This window comes from Vidua chalybeata, chromosome 19 (genome assembly GCF_026979565.1).
Source record: "Vidua chalybeata isolate OUT-0048 chromosome 19, bVidCha1 merged haplotype, whole genome shotgun sequence".
In the NCBI taxonomy this organism is placed as follows: domain Eukaryota; kingdom Metazoa; phylum Chordata; class Aves; order Passeriformes; family Viduidae; genus Vidua; species Vidua chalybeata.
The window spans coordinates 6,145,008-6,164,283 of NC_071548.1; the positions used below are offsets into that span (position 1 = coordinate 6,145,008).

Genomic DNA, 19,276 nt, shown 5'->3' on the forward strand with positions numbered 1-19,276 from the left:
AACCCAAGGCCTAGTGCAAACTTCTCCAGCACTATCAATGTTCTAACACCTTTAATGACCTGAGATACCTATCTTGATCAAAGTTCTCTCACAGAAAACCAATGAAGCCTAAAAATGGCTTAATGTAAATGTAATAGTAAACTAGAGAAAATGGAGTTTCTGTCTCCTGACAGCATTATGAGGAACTAGGCAGCCAAGCTGCCCACCCTGCCTGTTCAGAAGTCAGAGCTTACCTCCCAAATCTGATGGCTTTTACCAAGTTTGGAACACCCTTCATCTGTATGTTGTCCTCTGACTCAAACTCCTGATAAGCCTGAGGGGGAGAAAGAGAAACAGACCTGCTAGAATGGCAAATCCAACCAGTGTGATGCCTTCAAGAGGAATTACAAGTTCTTCCTACACAAGCCAGGACAGAGATCCAGCTCATTAACAAGCCCTTCCTGGCACCAGTATTGTCTGAAGACTCTCCTTGGACAGCTTTCATCTGGCACTATTCTTTAATGCAGGTCCCACAGCAAAGTGAAGATACAGATCCAGAAGGACCTTATGACCTCCTAAGTAGTTGCCAAAGAGCACACACATCACTCGTGGACTGACAAGAGGACTAAGCTATCAAACAAGTGTTTAACCTGGAAGTGGTAAGACCTGCAAATCAAACCAGCACAGAAAACTAATTTGTAAAACATGTGAAAAATTCAACCCCTTGACAAGACCAACATGTTCAAGTAGCTCTTATACTGTGAACTACAGTTCTAGATATCAGTTTAATAAGTAGGGCACTTGAAATTATGAAGATAATTTAGCTGTCAAGAATGCTCTGTTGATAGCAAATATCAACACATGCAGCAGCAATGGTCTTACCCCTGACACTTCTGGACTGTTCAAGTTTGCGCTATGTCTCAGGCACACAAAATCCCTGCAATTTGTTACCAAAAACCTGAAACAAAACTTAAGAAAACCAAAACTCTTTAAATATTCTGCTACAACATTTAATATAAAGACAACCACGTGCCAGGACATTCCTCACATAGGCTGAAACACAAACAATCAAGAATATATACCAGAAACTTCTACACAAAATCAAGCCCAAAATCCAACTTCTTGCCCAGTCTCTGCAAAAGAGGTGTTTCACCGAGAAAACTTTTCATTGACTGCTTTGCAAACAGTGGGATGCTCCATTTATACACTTGGCTATTGAAGAAACTCCCTGTCTGATAAAATCCACATCAAGTCAGTGTGGACACACAAGGTTTAGCAGACTGGATTTGTTTTAAAAGCCAGTTAACTCAGGAATGTAAGATTCTAAAATACATTTAAAGTAATTTTCTTAAGTTATTGCAGTATTTTGAGCAACAGAATCACTATAACGACCAAACTCCAGCACATAAACTACAATACTCCCTTAACTTAAAAACACACATGAGCAGTTAATTATACACCAGTGGATTTCAAGCTCTTCTCACGACTTTTGCTCAGGTATATTAACAGCTAAGCTTAAAGCAGGCCAATCATTGTTCTAATTTCTTACTCCATTTTATTTAAGCCTTGAGTCCTGTAGCTTGGCTCTGGAGATAGCTGCTCCATCTAGTGGGCTCCATCTAGTGTGCTGCTGGCTCCCAGAACCACACAGACAGCAGGTCTTTGGGAACAGAATCGGGAAGCCAGGAAAGGCACTGTGAAATGCACAGTCAGGGGGAAAGCCTCCCTTTCCAGAGCACCCTGGTACTCACACTTCTTACAGAAGGATTTTTCAGGTGTAGTGATTGATACCTGAGGCACAGCGTAGCAAAGGGCAGGGGGAATCTGCCTGTTATACAAACCTGAGAAAATGATTGATATCATCAGAGATGAAGAACATCCACACTGAGAACACACTAGCAAACAGTTCAGTTCCACATCTGCTAATCAAGAAATACAAGAACTCAAGCCACTCTGTTCCTCCTTTGCTGGAAATTAGATTAGTTCTACTGCTTTCAGTCTGTGAAAATGAAGCAGGAACAATCCAGACCCCCACTGACAAACCTGAACTTTTCAACTTCTTTCCAGGGCCTATTGAAAAGCTTTCTTGTATTCCTTGAGATAAACACCAGTTGAGCCATCCCTAGAAGCAGCATTTACTGACAGAGCTGTTTCACACCAGTTTAGTTATTCACATCACCATCTGTGCAGATACACAAATCAAATCTCAAAACAATCTTTTGGTAAGTTTCTGTTAAATTTCACATCAGAGTCTCCCTGTTAACTACAGATCCACATGAGCCGCACGATATCCCATGTGCAGAGATAACTCGGATATTGGATGCCTTCAGATTATCCAAGAGTGGCTGTCTGCCTGGGTGTACATTGCAGCAATGCTGGGGTCCTGAGAGCTCAGAGGAAAATCAGATAGCGAATAACATCTGCAGAACATTCACAACAAAACCTGCTCTTGCATCTTCTCTTGAAGATGCAATAGTTCTGTTTAGCTTATGAGAAAAATAAATGTTTTTAGGTCAGCTTCCAAAGCATTTGTCTCATATCCCAAATAAAACCTTCAGCAAGCAATATCTGCAGAGTGTCACCTGACATGGGAAATACCATCCCAGGAGTTGTGTCACAACATTTACCGCTCCAAAACCCAAGAGCTGTTTCTTGGGATTATACTTATTTGGGGTTTGTTTGTTTGTTTCATTAGGTTTCTTTCTCAATGCAGTTTCCCCCAAATGTAATCTATCTGGCACACAAAGCTCAGGTTTGATAGTCAGGTATGTAGATATATGTGCTTTCTTGTCAAATGCAGTTTGTTATCTTGGTTGTACTTTAGCACTAGGCAGATCCAGAAAAGGAGCCAAATCTTTCAACTCCCACAGCCTACCACCTCCATCAGAAAGTACTTCAGTCATACAGACATTGTGTTTTTCAGATTCTCTAATAAATATGTTACTCCAAGAATGATTCTTCCAGAAAACTTATGCCAAAGCTGTTCCATTCCTGTAGTAAGTCAAAATATAGTAGTCATTTTTTACTCCTAAAAATTTAATTAACTTATAGCCTGTAATACATAAAGTAAACTGACATTCCCAGAAAGAGGCAAGGAAGGAAACTAAAAGAAACCTCTGTAGCCGCCCCCCCCGCAGAACTCAGTGGAACATCCTGTGAGCTCTGAGAAGATCTCATCCCTTCCTGTAACTGGAGACTGAGCACTATCCCAGCAGTATCATGTGCCTTCACAGAGCACTGCTGGACAAAGGAGCTATGTATTGCTACTACAAGTTTTTTAACAGCCCTCTATTTTCCAGGTCCAGGGTTGACATTTCAAATATTTTAATGCTGCAAACAAATTAGAAGTAGAACAAGGGGGTCTCACAACACAAAGACTTGAAGTAATGTGGAAGTCAGGTATTTTCAAATTCTCATAAGAAATACTTAAGATTATATCAAAGACTGGCATTGGCCTCAGATATACCACAGCAAAACAGAAGAATGTTATTTACTGAACATGTGGCATTATCATGTTCACAGGTGCCCTCTGCTGCTGAGAAGGAAAAAATTACATGAATTCTAGGTAAGTCATACACCCAAGAATAGACATTTGCTATCATTCAGTAAAAGTTTACTATAGACCCACAGCAAGAACTTCCAAAATCTCTGCTTTTACCAATACCATTCCTAAACAAATCCCCAGGAACTTTGTGCTATTTAATTTGCTTGAGCTTCCACGTGGCACAGACTCCAAGAGCACAGGCACTGACTTTCCCCCCTCTCTGTCCAGGTACGGCTGAGAGCCAGGCCACACAAGGGACAGAAGCAACCCAGGGAAAGTTACGGCCAAGAGCAGCAGTGCAACACAAGATGAAAAGCTGGATCACAAGCCAAGGAGTTTCATCAGTGCTGCCCATTCCTGTGCTCAAATAGAAGCCACAAATCCTTACGCCTCTGCTCTCCTTTAAGCAGTTCTAAAGTTCAATGAATTTATCCCAGGGTGCCACATACTGCACCTTTTTTTTGCCGCAAACTTGACTTAGGCAACCACCACAACCCATCAACTACCATGACTGAGTGCTACACATCATGCAGGAGTGGTAACTGCAGTGCATCTGCTCCCACCATTTGGGATTTCATCACCTGCTGGGCTCACAGTCCTCCCAGCAGTGTTTTGTGGTCATCTCCCCCTCTTTCCACCTCCTCCTAAGAAAGAACAGAGCACTTCAAGGTAGTTCACTCATCTGGCAGCAACTGTTTCAATTTCTGATTAGGGGAAAAGAAGTCAACGAACCATAGGAACTTAGCAACTGGTTGACATAAAATAACCTCGTGATTTCACTTCAGGAATTTCAAATGGCAGCTTTATTCCAATCTAACTGATTCAACACACGGCTAAGGATGGAATCCCACAGGGTAAATTTAAGTGCAAAGAAATACTTTTTTTTTTTCTTTTGATTTAGTATGACAATCACTTAGACTGCACAAACAATTACTTAAAATTCAGGACATAACCATAACTTGAGCAATTTTAACTGGCACACAGATTTAAGGACATACAATCAAGCAGAACTCAACCATGTAACTTAAAAGCTGCCCCAGCTGACAAGTCTTCACTAAATGCTCAGCACTTCCAGTGTTAAAGAGAATGAGTCAAAACTTTTTAATGGACAAAACTTGTTCTCACAGGCTTTGCTTATTTGAGGAAAAACAGAGCACAGGCAGCCTACACAAAGCAAAAAGTCTCGTAGGTAAAGTATGACACAGCACCATGTATTACCTGTTTTCCATTCTAATCTATTACTCATATCCTCAACTGATGTTGTGATCTCACTCTGCACTCCAGACCTAGGTTTTATTTGGTTACTTGCTCTGTGCCAGACATTTGCAACTCCCATTAACAGTGATAACACTGCCACTGTTTTGAATGTCGACGTGGTTAAGACAGTTAGCAATACCAGAGCCTAATTTAGATGCACAGGCAGTACTATAGGAAGTAGAAGAGAAAAAGAAATGTAGCTAAAAGACTTGGAGCTGAATTAAGGTGGCACATCAGTGATTGGGATTGTAGAACATGCCAGTTGCTTGGTCTATAAAACAAAACAAGGTAATGCAGTAAGGTTAAGGTGCTTCACAAATATGTACTTGGATGGTTTTCATATCTTAGACATTTAGATCACTAAAAAAACCAGTTAACTTGCATAATATTCATTAGGTGTTCAACAAATGTGCTTATATCCCCTTTGATCTTGCTCTGCATCAGCAGCATGTCAAATCTTCCCAGCAGCCTTTCATGCTGTCCCAGACAGCTTATCAAAGCCAAGCATAAGCAAACTCAGTGTTTAACCCAGCCCTATTGTTTCTCCAATTATACAATTTTGCCATCACAGAAGGTTTTTCTCCAATACAAAGATGTTTTTTTCTCCAATAAATATATTTTGGAACTGTCTAAAATCATTGTTCTATCACTAGAGCTTTACGTAGTTATGGTAACTGTTTTTAGCAACATTACTTCTTACAAAAAAAAAGTAGTTCTAGCAACCCTCACTGCTTCTACTGGAACAACTGAGTTTCTTGGGCAAATCCTTTCATTATTGTCATCGCTATACACACACATATACACACAATATATAAATAAAACTTTAAAATCATACATATACTTGAAGGCTTCAAAGCAAAAAGAGAATTTCACACCAAAAGACTCACAGAGCAACATAAAATGTTGTTATCAATAGATGATAAATGTAATTTCTATCAGAGAAACTCCAGGTATGCTGCCACGTACATTGCCAGAAACCCAACTGATTTTTATTTTCCGTGCAACCACTTTGTCCTCTGGATTGTACTAACAGAATAAAGCCATGGCCTACAGGACAGGATGCAATCTTGATCCACAATCTTCTTGTCAGAGAGCAGGGTCTCCCATAAGCAAGCTGTTTGGGCTGTATGTTTAGAGCACGGGCCTTCTAGAAACAGCGTCTTTGTTACCAAAACAGGCAACTTAACTCCTGCTACAATGTTTTCTTTTCCTCTCCTGTGACACTCTTAAATACACACATAACAACTGTTCCACACGAATCTCAGGGTTTTTGGTAAAAATCTCTACAATTATCCATTTTAGCCTGACTTCATCTACAAAGAGACAATTCTAGGAAATAATCACCCTGGTCTTTGCTAGGAAAGATTGCTTGAAGAGCTCCTTCATCCCTGCCTGTACAGAATCTGGGAATATTTGAACAGTGGATAATGAAGCAGGTGATACCTCTAAGATTTGCCAACAACATTCTGAACTGTCAAATTTCAGTAAAATTCTGCTCTAGATGCCATCTACATTCATCTTAACACTCTCAGACTAATACTCCTGCCCTGCTACAGACTCAATCATGCCACTGAAAATTAAACTTTACAGGAAAAGTTTTAGAGTTTCAGCTGGAAAAGAGCTATAACTTACTGTGTTAGGGGCAGGAAATGTAGCTGAGCAGAAATAAAGGAAGAAAGAATAGTGAAAAGGGGCTACTTTGATGACTGGCACTGATTTTAGAAACTGGTCATCTCTCAGCCTCGTCACAGTCTCACTTTGCATTCCTGCAGGGTCCAGCAATAAAAGCTCAATATTAACTGATGAACACATCAGTCTCACATCAACAGAAGATAGCTTAGAAGCTTAAAACATAAAAGTAGAAAAACTGATGATGAAGTTTCAATGATTGTGTGGCTGGATAAGAAGCAGTCCAGCAGAATGTCTAAACTACAATATATGTATAACTTCAAGCGTTTCAAGAGAATTGATCACTATCATCTCTTTCCAAAGTTCCCAGAAGTTTTTTTTTTCAATTACACAGAACATCTCTAAAAAGGGAAGTGTTCTCCCTAAACCTTTTTCTATAAAAATGAAAACTCCTAGAAATAAATAATTCAGCAAAAATTATATTAAAGTTAATGAGAATCACCATCAATGCTCTTCTCCTCCCAGCTGTGCTTCTAAACCTGAAGGTTACCTTTATTTTAGCACAGACAACTGTTTGTGCTACAATAGGAAGAAAATATCATCACTAACAAGGAACTAATCAAAGCATCTCCTGAAAAAGTTGCTAAATGTGAAAAAAGTGCTGTCTAAAAGGCAAGCGATACAAGCAGGATACCAGAAGAATCAGATTACAAGTCACAAGCTCGTATCTGACTTGTTTGTCTTAATTCTAAAGAAAACAGACTTCCACAAGAGTTAAACCCAATTATCTAAGTACAGAAATCAGAGGGCACAGATACTTAGCATATGTATTATCACTTTACAGAACAAAAATTAAAATGCACTAATACTACTTACAAGGAGTACACCATGTTTTACTTACTTTGATCAGCATAGTTTTTTGCTTTTAGTTCAAGTTGTCGAGTTTGTGACTCTAACGTTTCCACTCTGGTCTGTAAGTCCTTTTTCTCTTGCTCTTGAGAATCTTCAAATTCAATGAATTTCTAAACAACAGCAAAATAGTGAAGTTAGACCAAACAACTAATTACAGGCTTCACAGCAGGTAGGAAGCAACACAGCAGCCCTTCAAAGCCAGGAAGGTACAAGGTGGTTTCCAAAATAACTGAATAGATCCACAGGCCACATTTAAACACAAAGAACTATTTCAGTCCAGGTCCGTCAGTCAAGCACCCAGTCTAGGTTATATTGTGTAATAACTTTCAACTAAGTGCCAGCTACTCCAGATAACCTGCTTGGGATTAAGATAAATATGAATTATTTCATTATTGTCTAACATAATGTACAACAACTGCCAACAGTACATGTGAACACAGGGAGTCTTGGTATCTTTAGTCTGACTGATCATCAGTGAAGTTATTTTCACCCATAAGCCACAAAGGTACAAACACTGCAACAGGGACACACCAACAGTAGTGTCAACCAAAATGATATGATATCTTTTCCATTTCCACCCAATTCTGCTATAAATTCTTATAGTCTTCATCAAATCCTTAATAACCATCTACAATCTGACAGTTGCACAGAAAACTGTGCTGATCACCATCACCTTCTGTTTCCTTGGTTTACCACACTTGTGACTCCCCATATTCTAGAATTCACTGATGAATGCATCACTGTTTACATTCCCTAACATAAGAATTACCAACACATCATTACACCAGCTTTGAAAGCACTTTTTTTTTGCTATTTATCTTACCCAAAAAGTCAAGAAATTCAGTATGTATTGCTGGCACAAAGAATACTTCTAAAAGCCAAGGATGTTTCAGGCCATGCACACTCTATGCTCTGCATTGCAAGGAGAAGACAAGGCCACCAACACAAGTGATGAAGAAGGCTCATAGAACAGGGAGGAGAAGCAGACCAGAAACCTCTGCAGGAAAAAATCCCAAACACCCACGACAGTTAAAGGGGCAAGGGCAGCGGAGGACCACAAGGAAGAAAGGAGACAGTGAAGGCAGCAACTTGAAAACAGTAATTTGATTTGAATATTTTTTCCTATGTATTGTTAGGAAAAATTACTGGGAAAAATACTTCCAATGGTCATACATTAACTGTTAATGAACTATTATTACATTATAGCCATTGTGTTTTAGAGCTTTTACAAAATCAGAAATTCATAACCTTATGAAAAGGGCTTCAGATGAACAGGGTCATCAGAAGAAGTTCTGACTAAAAAATACTTCAGATGTAGAAATGCATCAAAACCAATGAAGTGAAACAAGAGTTCCTTTCAGACAAGCTCTGCTCAGCTATCACAGGACTGGGCATGGTGCTCATATGACTGTGCTTGAAACTAAACCACAACAATTGAGGAACAGCTGACATAGCCCAGGTAGCTCCGCTTTGGGTGCTGCCATCAAAAAGTTCCTCTTCAAACACAGATGTGCAGAAATCTTTCAACCCCCTCCACACAAAGTTTGGGAATATTAATTAGTCAATGTAATTTGAAAATGTCAATGTTTAAGCTTGTTTCATGTCTTCTTTGTAGTAATTGATTCAAGACTTTTGCCCTTTTAATATTCAAGTCATGTCTGGCCTATTCTTGGCAGACTCCCTTTTCAAAAACGGCTTCAAAGTTGGACGCAAATTTGGCACTGGGGCTAAAGTTACACTAAACACGGGAAGTTTATTACACTAAACATGGAAAAACATGAAATAAGAATTATAAAACTGTAACATCCTTGTTTAGTTGTTTCTCTGATGATTTCCCAAAAATGTGTCATAGCTTGCTAAAGGCCAGGGACAATTATACTCATGAATAACAAACAGCCATTCAGAGCCATTAATGTCATTGTTACTCGTGAAAATACAGATAGATATAATTTTTATTTCCTCTCAAGTTCTTCAACTGGAAGTGTAAAACTAGTTTTGCCTAGAACAGTTTTGTTACCTTCCACTAGTTTACCTTCATTCTGTTAAAGTCCAAATCTACATTACTATACCTTCAAGCATTTATGTAATTATAGCTGACTATTTTTTCCTCCCCTGCTGTAAACTATACCTGATCAGATCTTGGGATTGAGAACTTTGGACTTTGAATATTTTTATTTGGTTACATTTCTCCTTCTGGTGAGAGTATAATCACAGATACAGCCCCAGCAGATTGATCATCACACCCTCACTAAGCCTGCACAAGTATGACAGAAGAACTAGTGAGATAAACCACCACAGCAGCCAAGAACAGGCTGAGAACCCATATTAAAATACTTTTTTTTTCATTTACATTGACAATACATTTAAATACTACTTATCTCCTGCACTGTTTAATGTAAATCCAGCAGCGTATGTAGGAACACGTTAGGCACTCAATAGTCATCCTCTCATTTCAACTCCAGCTACTGGTTATTCAAAACACTGAGACAGACAATGATCTAGTTTTCCCCATTTTAAGTGATGTCCTGTTTGGGCCACAAAGATGTATCTTACAACTCTAATGAGAAGTGTGAGAAGTGAGATTTTTGGTACTTTTTTTTAAGAGCAAGCTGAAGGATACCAACCTGTCTTTAAAACAATCAGACCAGATTATGTAAGATTACAGAAAATACAGCTGGAATAATCCTTAAAAGGTCATCTCGTTTCTAGGTTCTGATGCTCAGCATTGGATGTCTGGATCCTAATTTTGATTAGGCTATGATGAGGTGTAACATAGGACGTGATGCACAGCTCCTCCTGCATGTACCTGCTACTGAAACCCAACCTGTAATACCTTCATCAGGCATGTTTGGCAACTCCCATTTAATCCATCCCATTTTCTCCAGGCAGGATCACATGTGTCATTTCAGATCTTTGTCCAACCTGTTCTTAAAGACCTCATATAAAAAGTGTGGAAAAGTCCCCCACAAACTAAACTCAAAAATCTTTAAGTAATCAATTTTAAACCTACTTGAAAGCTTGCAGAGTTCTCTGGAATAAATAAGAACTCAGATTACACAACAGCCCAGCACATTTGGAACCCTCTGTCCTACACACAACCAGTGAAACACTCAGTAACCCATTATTAGCCAAATGAAATATCTCTTCCTATATTTATGTCATCTTCTGTCTCTTTATATCTTGACTGGTTTTCCTGTCACAGGACCCAGGTGCAATGCCGAGCATATCTGATGTCAGGGCCTTGGCAATATTAACTACTTGGCGATCGCTTGGTAATCTTTACTACTCTGTGACACGTCCTTCAGCAATGTGCATTGCAACAGTGACAGATTCTCAGCCAATGGCAAGTTGTTCTTGGAGCAGGGAGAAAAAAAAATCACCTAAAAAGCCAGTTCAGATGGATTTGGGGACAGAAAAACACGTCAAAATGAAAACAACCTGATAGCCGTACAATAGAGTGAAAGTTTTCTGTAAAATGCATCTCGGTTCTGTTCTCTCAAATTAAAAATACTTAAACTCTTACAGCACGGTGTTTACTCAACATACAATCCTAACAAACAAAGTTACCTCTGAGAACAGTAAGAAAAAGCAGACATCAGGTTCATGCTATGACTTAAACCAATTTTAGTAGTGGTAAATCCTTTTTCACAGTTGCCAAAGATTTCAAAAACAGCTTAATCCCACCAACAGCAGAAAAACTAAAACATATCCTAATTTGGTATAGCTAAATGGAGTAGATTTTTATCCTCTTTCCAAGTGCACACAAAACACATGCCAGCTACAAGTGCAGGTCTGAAACAGCACATTGCTGCAAAATTAACTCTTATCAGGGTATAAAATAGCAAAAGCACAAATGCTGGTTCCTCTCCCACTTCTTTGGGGCAGGAATTGCTATCTCACAGTCACCAAGTGGAAAGGTAAGAACTGGAAAGAGAACAGCAGAGCAGATGGTTCCTCCATTCCTTCAGCAATATCAAAAAACCTACCACGTTAAAAGTCAGACAAGTGATTTTGTAGCAACTACAAAGATCAAAACTGTACCCAGAGGGTTGAGAAGTAGGCCCAGAACTTCTGTCAAGGTGACTTTAAAAAAAATTATTCCAGAAATCCACAGGCAACAACTTTTAAGATATTTCTTTAGTAACACTTTTTAAGCACAGGAAATAAAGAAGGCAAATTACAAAAATGGGGTAAGGAGACCCATACCCAAATAGTAAATAGTAATAGTATTAAGATACTGCTGCAAATAAATTTCCTACAACAACAAGCAGAAAGTACAAGAAGGTATGTTAATTGCCCAGAGAAGCTGTGGCTGCCTCATCCCTGGATGTGCTCAAGGGTAGGCTGGACAGGGCTTGGAGCAACCTGGTGTTGCAGCAGTGTCCCTGCCCATGGCAGGGGTTGGAGTGACATGAATTTTAAGGTCCCTTCCAACCCAAACCATTGTGTGATTCTACGAACAGATGACAATAAATATGGAACTCAGCAGCTCAAAATTCTCCATTTTGCCACCACATAACGAAGGCAAACTCCAAATGAAAGAAATGTGCTAAGCCAGCAACTTCTTGTCCAAGGAAAATCGTGTTAAATTTCTCTTCCCTCCTTTTATTTCAATCATATTGCACCCATCAGGTTATCTCAGCATCAAAAAAATAATTCAACGACCATGCCTGACTAACACATATGCCTCTCCTGAATACATCAGGCTGTACCTAACACTTTCACACCTGTACAGCGCAATGACCTCTGCACATCACAAAAATTACCTTTGTGTTTACCATGAAAATACAGTCTTTGGTCCAACTGCACTTTGGAAAGCATCAGCCAGGTGTCTTGAAGTATGAGCACTGGTTCTTCAACTGCATATAGCCTGTCCTCTCAAGTTAATTTATCATGACACAGAGAGATGGAGATGGCAGTGAAGCATACTACCAATACAGGCACATACAGTTCCTGGAAAGCTATAACAAAAAAATTAACCCCATGATCTGTTTCACCACACTGGTACGGTTTCTGTCCTGCTGCCCAAGGCCTGTTTTTTTGATCTGGCAAGTGCTGCCTGTGCTTCAAGCCTGATGGATTTTCTCATGAATTAGTTCAGAAAGTATTTATCAATCTCTTCCTATTACTCTCCATATAAACATATTTTCTAAAAAACCCTTTTACATCAGCTTGTGTCAGAAATAGTGTGGCAGCTCCAGTCCCCTGATTGGAGTCCATAAGGCATCATAAAACCACCATGTGTTTGACAAGGAAGATGAATGAACTATCAGTCCAAGAGCTGGGGGGACATAATTCATACCACAGTCCTTCATAACAAACTGAGTCCTGGAATAATCTGCAGACAACATTTTGCACTCACTTATAACAGAAACAGACAAGTATTTGTACAGGGCTAATGTTTTTTAAATTAAGCTTTCACTGTTAATACTGTGTTCACCCTCAGTGTGGTTGTTCTTCTGAGTTTTGGAAAATTTAGAAGGTAAACACAACCAGAGAGATTAGCACAGGACAAGGGGTCTGGAAATACACTTGTAAGATGGCTTGTTAATGTTAAACAGATAATGCTGCCAATCCAATTTCCTTCAGGAGTTTGGCAAGACAATGAGCTGGAGGAAGTTATCTTGCACGGCTGCTTCCTATTGTATTGCTTTATAATATCACATTAGATAATGCCTTGCAAGCTTGTTTATGCTGAAGTGGTTCTTGGTACAGACACTGAAATAAAAACATCTAACATCCCAAATCAGAGTCGAGGTCGCTGGAGAGTCCACACCACCTGTTGCTGCCTGCAGCTTTATGTAGCAGCTCTGAAAGGCTTCAGCCTACACACTGTGTATTTCCATGGTTTTTGCAATGCGTTGTCACTATTTTTGCAAAAATGGACAACCCGCCTCCCTCCGCGGGGAGCATCCCGCGTGGCCGTGACAGCGTAACCAGCGCACAGTTCCATGTTTGCTCCGCTCCCCTCCCGCGGCCCCACCGGCAGCGCAGCGCTCAGCAGGAGTTACCGGGGATCCCTCCGGGAGGAGCGGCTCAAGTGATCGCAAGCACACGGAGCCACACGGACAGGTGCCGCTGCGGCTTAGCCGCACGGACCGGGAGGGATTCCTTCTGCCGAGCCGCATCGCGACCCCAACTCCAGCCCCGCGCCCGGACAGGGTAGCCCCGGGACTCGCTCCCGGCGCCGCCCGCTCTGCCCCGGGCAGGCCCAGCGCAGGAGGTGCGGCCGCCCCGCCAGAGCCGCCCCGGCCCAGCGCCGCGCTCACCTCCTCGGCCTGTTTGCGCAGCGCCTTCTCCCGCTCGTACTGCGTGAGCAGCTGCTCGTTATCGTCCCGCAGCAGCTCCAACTCCACGCTGGTCTCCTGGCTATGCGCGCACACCGAGTCCAGGTTCTCCAACACGGCCACCACCAGCGGCATCAGCTCGGCCACCACCTCCTCGTCGTAGCGCCCGATGAGCCGCTCAAACTCGCGGTAGATGGAGCCCGCCAACCCCGACACCCGCTCCGACATCATGGCGGGGCCGGGCCCGCCGGGATCCTCCTGGTACACCACGCCGTCCGCCAGCTCCATGGCGGCGGAGGGTTGTGCGGGGCCTGGCGGGGCCCGGCAAGTCTTGCTCAGAGCGGCTCCCTACAGTGGCAGCAGAGCCTAAGCAGGGCCGGGAGGGGAGCGGCGCGCGTCTCTGACCTCACCCGCCGCGCCGGGCGGGGTCTGCCGGGATGGCAGCGTGGGGCGGGGCTACGGACGTGAAGTCAGTGCGGGCAGTGTGGTCTGCGTGGTGATGTCAGCGCGAGGCAGGGCCTGTGCGACGTGACGGCAGTGGTTGCTCGCGGAGCTGGTGTTGCGTTTCGGGAAAATGCGTTCAGCGGGAGTAGGGTGGCAGCGGGAAGGGCTGGGCTGTTGGAGACACGTCAGGGGGCACCGAATCTTGACAAATCACCGAATCGTCAAGATTGGAAGAGACCTTTAAAAGGGCAGCAAGGCTGGGGAAGTGTCTGGAGCACACTTCCTGTGAGGAGCAGCTGAGGGAGCTGTGGGGAGCTCAGCCTAAAGAGGCTCAGGGTACATCTTATCCCTCTCTACAACTCCTCCTGTCAGGAAAGTGCAGCCAGGTGAGGGTCGGGCTCTGCTCTGTCCCAGGAAACAAGGGACAGGACACGAGGACACAGTCCTAAGCTGTGCCAAGGGAGGTTCAGGTTGGACATTAGGAAGAAATTCTTCACAGAATGAGTGATTGGGCATTGGAATGGGCTGCCCGGGGAGGTGTCACCGTCCCTGGAGGTGTTGAAGAAAAGACTGGATGTGGTATGCAGTGCCACAGTCTGGTTGACAAGGTGGTGTTGGGTCAGGTTGGACTGGATGATCTCAAAGGTCTTCTCCAGCCTAGTTCATTTTGTGGTTCTGTCACCCAGTCTGACCATGCACCTGGCACTGCCACTGTAACTCCTAAACCAGTAAACCACATTACGTGCTGGGTACAGATGTCTCTTAAACAGCTCCAGTGTGGTGATTCCACCACCCCTCGGGCAACCCCTTCCAACCCCTGACCACACAAACAGTAAAAATAATTTTTTTTAATACTTAATCTGAATTTCCCTTATCTCAGCTTAAGGCTGTTTTCTTTGGTCTTCTCTCTGCAGGCACAGCAGAAAAGTCCCATCCCCACCTCACTACATGCTCCTGTCAGTAGTTCTAGAGAGCTGTGAGGTCACCACTGAGCCTCCTCTTCTTGAGACGAAACAAACCCAGCCTCATAAGACATGTTTTCTAGCCCCTTTACAAGCCTTCCTCTTCTCTGGACACGCTCCAGCCCCTCAATATCCTTTCTAAAGTGAGCAGCCCAAAACTGAACACAGTGCCAAGAACAGAGGGACAATCACTTCCCTGGTGCTGCTGGTCACACTATTCCTGATACAGGCCAAGATACCCCAGGTCTAGAGTGAATATTGAAGTGAATGTCTAGAGTGAATATCAAAGCCCTGGTGCCGTTGGTGGAGGCTCTGGGGTCCCCTGACAGAAGAAGGTTTGGTCCCTTTAGTACCTTACTGTGGGACCAGGATGGGGAGCTCTGGTTGGATTGTGGGGATGGGGTGTCCCATAGGCAGCTCACTCTGTGAATGGCAGATGTGAGGTAATGCAGTCTGACAGCTCCCAGAGTATTTGTTTATCACACCCTTGGAGGCATAAATAAACCCAGTGATTCACTGAAGGATGACTGAAGGAGTTGGAATCTTAGCTCCTGGATTTTGGGACTCCACAGCTCTGTGTTTGCTGGTGTCTGGCAGCAAAAAGGCCTTTCCTTTCTAATAAGGTCTCCAGAAAATATCAGAAATCCTGTTTTCTTAACAATAATACAGCTTAGAAGGCATCTTACACTTGCTGAGAGAGATTTTCCTAGGATTTGGAACAGGGAGTTCCATTCTGGATCATGCGTTCTGTCACGGGAACAATGGGAGCTGTTACAGACATTTACAATAAACTTGAAAATACCTACTGAGATTGAAAATTTTCCAAGTTGTTTCACATCCCTAATTTTATCATGGGGTTATTTAAGTTGGGAAAACCCTTTAAGACCATCAAGTCCATCCATTAACCCAGCAGTGCCAAGGACACCACTAAACCATATCCCCAAGTGCCACATCTACAGATTTTTCAGATGCCTCAAGAGATGGTAACTCCATCATTGTCGTGAGCAGCCTCTGCCAGGGCTTGACAGCGCTTTCAGTGAAGAAATTTTTCCTAGTATCCACTCTAAACCTCCTCTGGTGAAACTTCTATCATACAACTTGAACTTGGGGAAATCAGTATTTTTCATTAGGTAATATCACGTGTACAACAGAGGAACCCGGTGGCCCAGCAGCAGTCCAGAAGCAAAGAAATGAAAATGTGCTTTAAAAAAGGCAGAAAGCTTAAGAAGGGGTGGAGTTTTAATTGTGGTGATTGCATTCAGCTCCACTGGAGAGCAGCAGAGCCTTGCACTTAATTTTCTCTCATTTGGACTGGTTCTAAGGCAGGAACTGTGCTTTAAATACATGTGCTGCCTTGTCTCTTCATGTACTGAGCCAGTGAGTCTGCGCAGGAATGACAAAGAAGAAAATACTCCAGCCCTGTATGTTGGATTTATTGTGAGTCTTGTTTAGACATCGTCATCCTCCCAAGCTAGTATTTAAAGTGCTATGGCCAGAGCACAGGCAGTTGAAATACTATTTATAAACATGGCAAAAGGAAAGAAAAGCTGTTTGACTTTCAATTATTACCAAAAAATGACATAATTCCAGCTAAAAAATAATTTTTAAAAGACACAATTTGTACTCTCATACATATTCTCAAGTGAAATTTTCATTTAATTTATTGGAAATTATCTCTATGAAGGGATTTTTTTTTTCCTGTTTTCTTTAGCAGTTGTACACTGCCCTAGTTTGAAAGACAGGTCTCCACCAAGGAAGGTGGGAACCTCTCTTGGAATGGAAAATGTGACCCCCTTCCTTCTGAATTATTATGACTTTGTGCGAGGAACGCTGGGTTCCAGGATGGTTTGGGATGGATGGAGACAAGGGATCTCTGAAGTCAGGTCTTAGAAAATGTGGTTTATTGTAAAAGGTGAAGGCCCAGGGAGAGGAGGGAGAGAGGGTTCCAGGTGAGGATCCCAAGAGGAAGTTCCAAGAGAGCATCCGGTCCTTCAGCCACACCTGATCAGGGGGCTTCAAGGTGAGCTGGAACAGGACTTGGACCAATGGGGTTACAGATATCTGATACTTCAGGGGAGGGTTACAGGTGTGGGATGAACCATACATTGGGGGGTGAGAGAGAACATTCCATTTGACCTTTGGATCTATCTGCAGGTAAAGGGCATTGTTTAATCAGAAGGGGGTTTTCTAGTTGCTCAGTAATTAAGGTTTGGTATCTCAAATCTTGTTCTCATCTCACTATCTGTATTTTCTAAATCTTTTGCCAGGCCATCATATTTATAGGGCTTTCCTATTTCATCTTCCCGAACAACTTTGAAATTAAGGGGCTTTCAGGCAAAGATATGGGAAAAGGAATAACAGTTCTACGTATATGTATACGTATATGTATACTTATATGTATATGTATCACAAAGCAAACAAACAACAGCAACGGCAGCAACACCAAACAGAACCACAAACACGGTGACAGCCTTCTCTTGGCTGCAGGCACCTTCCCCTTCGGTGCAGTTCTGGTCACAGCCGGCAGGGGTGCTGGTGGCCCCCGTCCGGGCAGGGCAGGTGCGATGATTCCCCCGCGGCTGCACGTGGGTAACGGTGTGCGGGCCGGCGGGAGAGATAGAAAACAAACCTTTACAAACTCACAGGTGTAGCCAGTCCCAGTGCCCCTCCAGATGGCAAAATGGACTGTAGCAGAAACCTTAGAAGCAGCAAGCTGGAACAGCAGAGGCGAGCAGACCTGAGGTGACAAAGTGTAGCAGAGACTCTGGGACCAGTGTGCTCCTGGTCCCAGCGTGGCATGCAGTGGCTCTGGACTCCCAAGCAGCAGAGAAGCAACCACCAGTCACAGTGCCAAAGGGAAAGAAAAAAAAATGGGCAGAAGCCACATGGCAACAGTATCTCTTGTCAGAGGGATAGCACTGCATGGCCACTGAGATGAAATCACCCCACCAGAAGGTTGCAACTCTCCCGCTACTCTCGCAGGAAATCCTGGGCTGGCTCTCACCCATCATGATACACTCAGAGCCGGGGAAGGGGGAGGGGTTGACAGCGACCACCCCAGACACAAAACAAAAAGAAAAATGGATATGGAATAAAAAAAACAATCCCCAAGACATTCCACCCCTTATCCAGTACCATTTGATCAATACCTAAATTAATACATTTCAACTGCAAAGATGTGTCTCTATCTGTAACTCTATACATATGTGCATTACCCTAATTACATACATACATACATCTAGATCTCGATACAGGCACAGGTGTGATGGACAATTTACCCCAAAACAATGTCCCCTTGAGGTATGCATCATGTCTCTCCATCCTTCTGTGTCACCCACCAGGTACAACCTGGTCCTTGAGCAAAGACAATCCCACAGACTGGTTTGTCTTTGCTCAAGGCAGAATTAATCCAAACAGTTTTTCCCAGCATACCTCTCATGTGTACATGAGGTACATATACACATGAGAGGTACATCTCTGTCACCACAGTCCCCCAGACAGGTAATAATTAGCATTGACTCAATGATTGCAGAAGGCTGATCAATTGCTTTATTGTATCATCCTATACTATATTATACTATACTTCTTAAGAAACTCAGTAACCCTTACAGCCAGTCCGATACAGCTTTGACCTAATTGGTCAATCAATCCAAACACCATCCAGTGTCCAATTAAGAAATCACCCTTTGGTAAACAAATCTCCATGATACATTCCACATGGGCACAACAGCAGGTGCAACAAGTGGAGATAAGAATTGTTTCCCATTCTTTCTCTGATCTTCTCACAGCCTTCCCTGGGAAAATGCCTGGCAAAGTCTGTGCCTGCTCTCTGTGGCCAGAGAGCTGCTGCCACACATCTCATGTGTACATGCTGGGAAATAGGTAGGGAAAAGGTATCCACTGGAACCTTATGTCCCTCTGTTGTTCACAAGGGTTCAGACTGGGCAAGGCCTACCCAGTTAGGGGAGCTTCTGGTATTAACTAACCATGTGGCCTTTGCTAAATGCAGCTCCGGTTTTTGAAATGCAGCTGCCCCGCCCAGTGCCTTCAAGGTGGTTTTAAGCAGTCTGTTGCACTGATCAACTTTCCCAGCAGCTGGTGCATGATAAGGAATATGGTACCCCACTCAATGCCATGTTCCCTAGCCCAGGTGTTGATAAGGCTATTCTTGAAACTAGTCCCATTGTCAGACTCAATCCTCTCAGGGCTACCATGCCTCCAAAAGACTTGCTTTTAAGACCCAGGATGGTGTTCCAAGCAGT

At 42.8% G+C, this 19,276-nt stretch overlaps 1 protein-coding gene across 4 annotated transcripts in view; it reads right to left on the bottom strand.

Moving 5' to 3' along the window:
• SPAG9 (sperm associated antigen 9) overlaps nt 1-14,014 on the bottom strand; it is a 58,499-nt gene extending 44,485 nt beyond the window's left edge. For all 4 annotated transcript variants that reach the window (XM_053960005.1, XM_053960004.1, XM_053960003.1 and 1 more), the window contains exons 1-2: nt 13,591-14,014; nt 7,311-7,431 (exon numbers count right to left, since the gene is read on the bottom strand). In XM_053960005.1, coding sequence (XP_053815980.1) covers nt 7,311-7,431; nt 13,591-13,896 — 427 coding nt within the window. In that variant the 5' untranslated portion in view covers nt 13,897-14,014. The remainder of the gene's footprint in view (nt 1-7,310; nt 7,432-13,590) is intronic.
• Between the last annotated feature and the right edge of the window lie 5,262 nt (nt 14,015-19,276).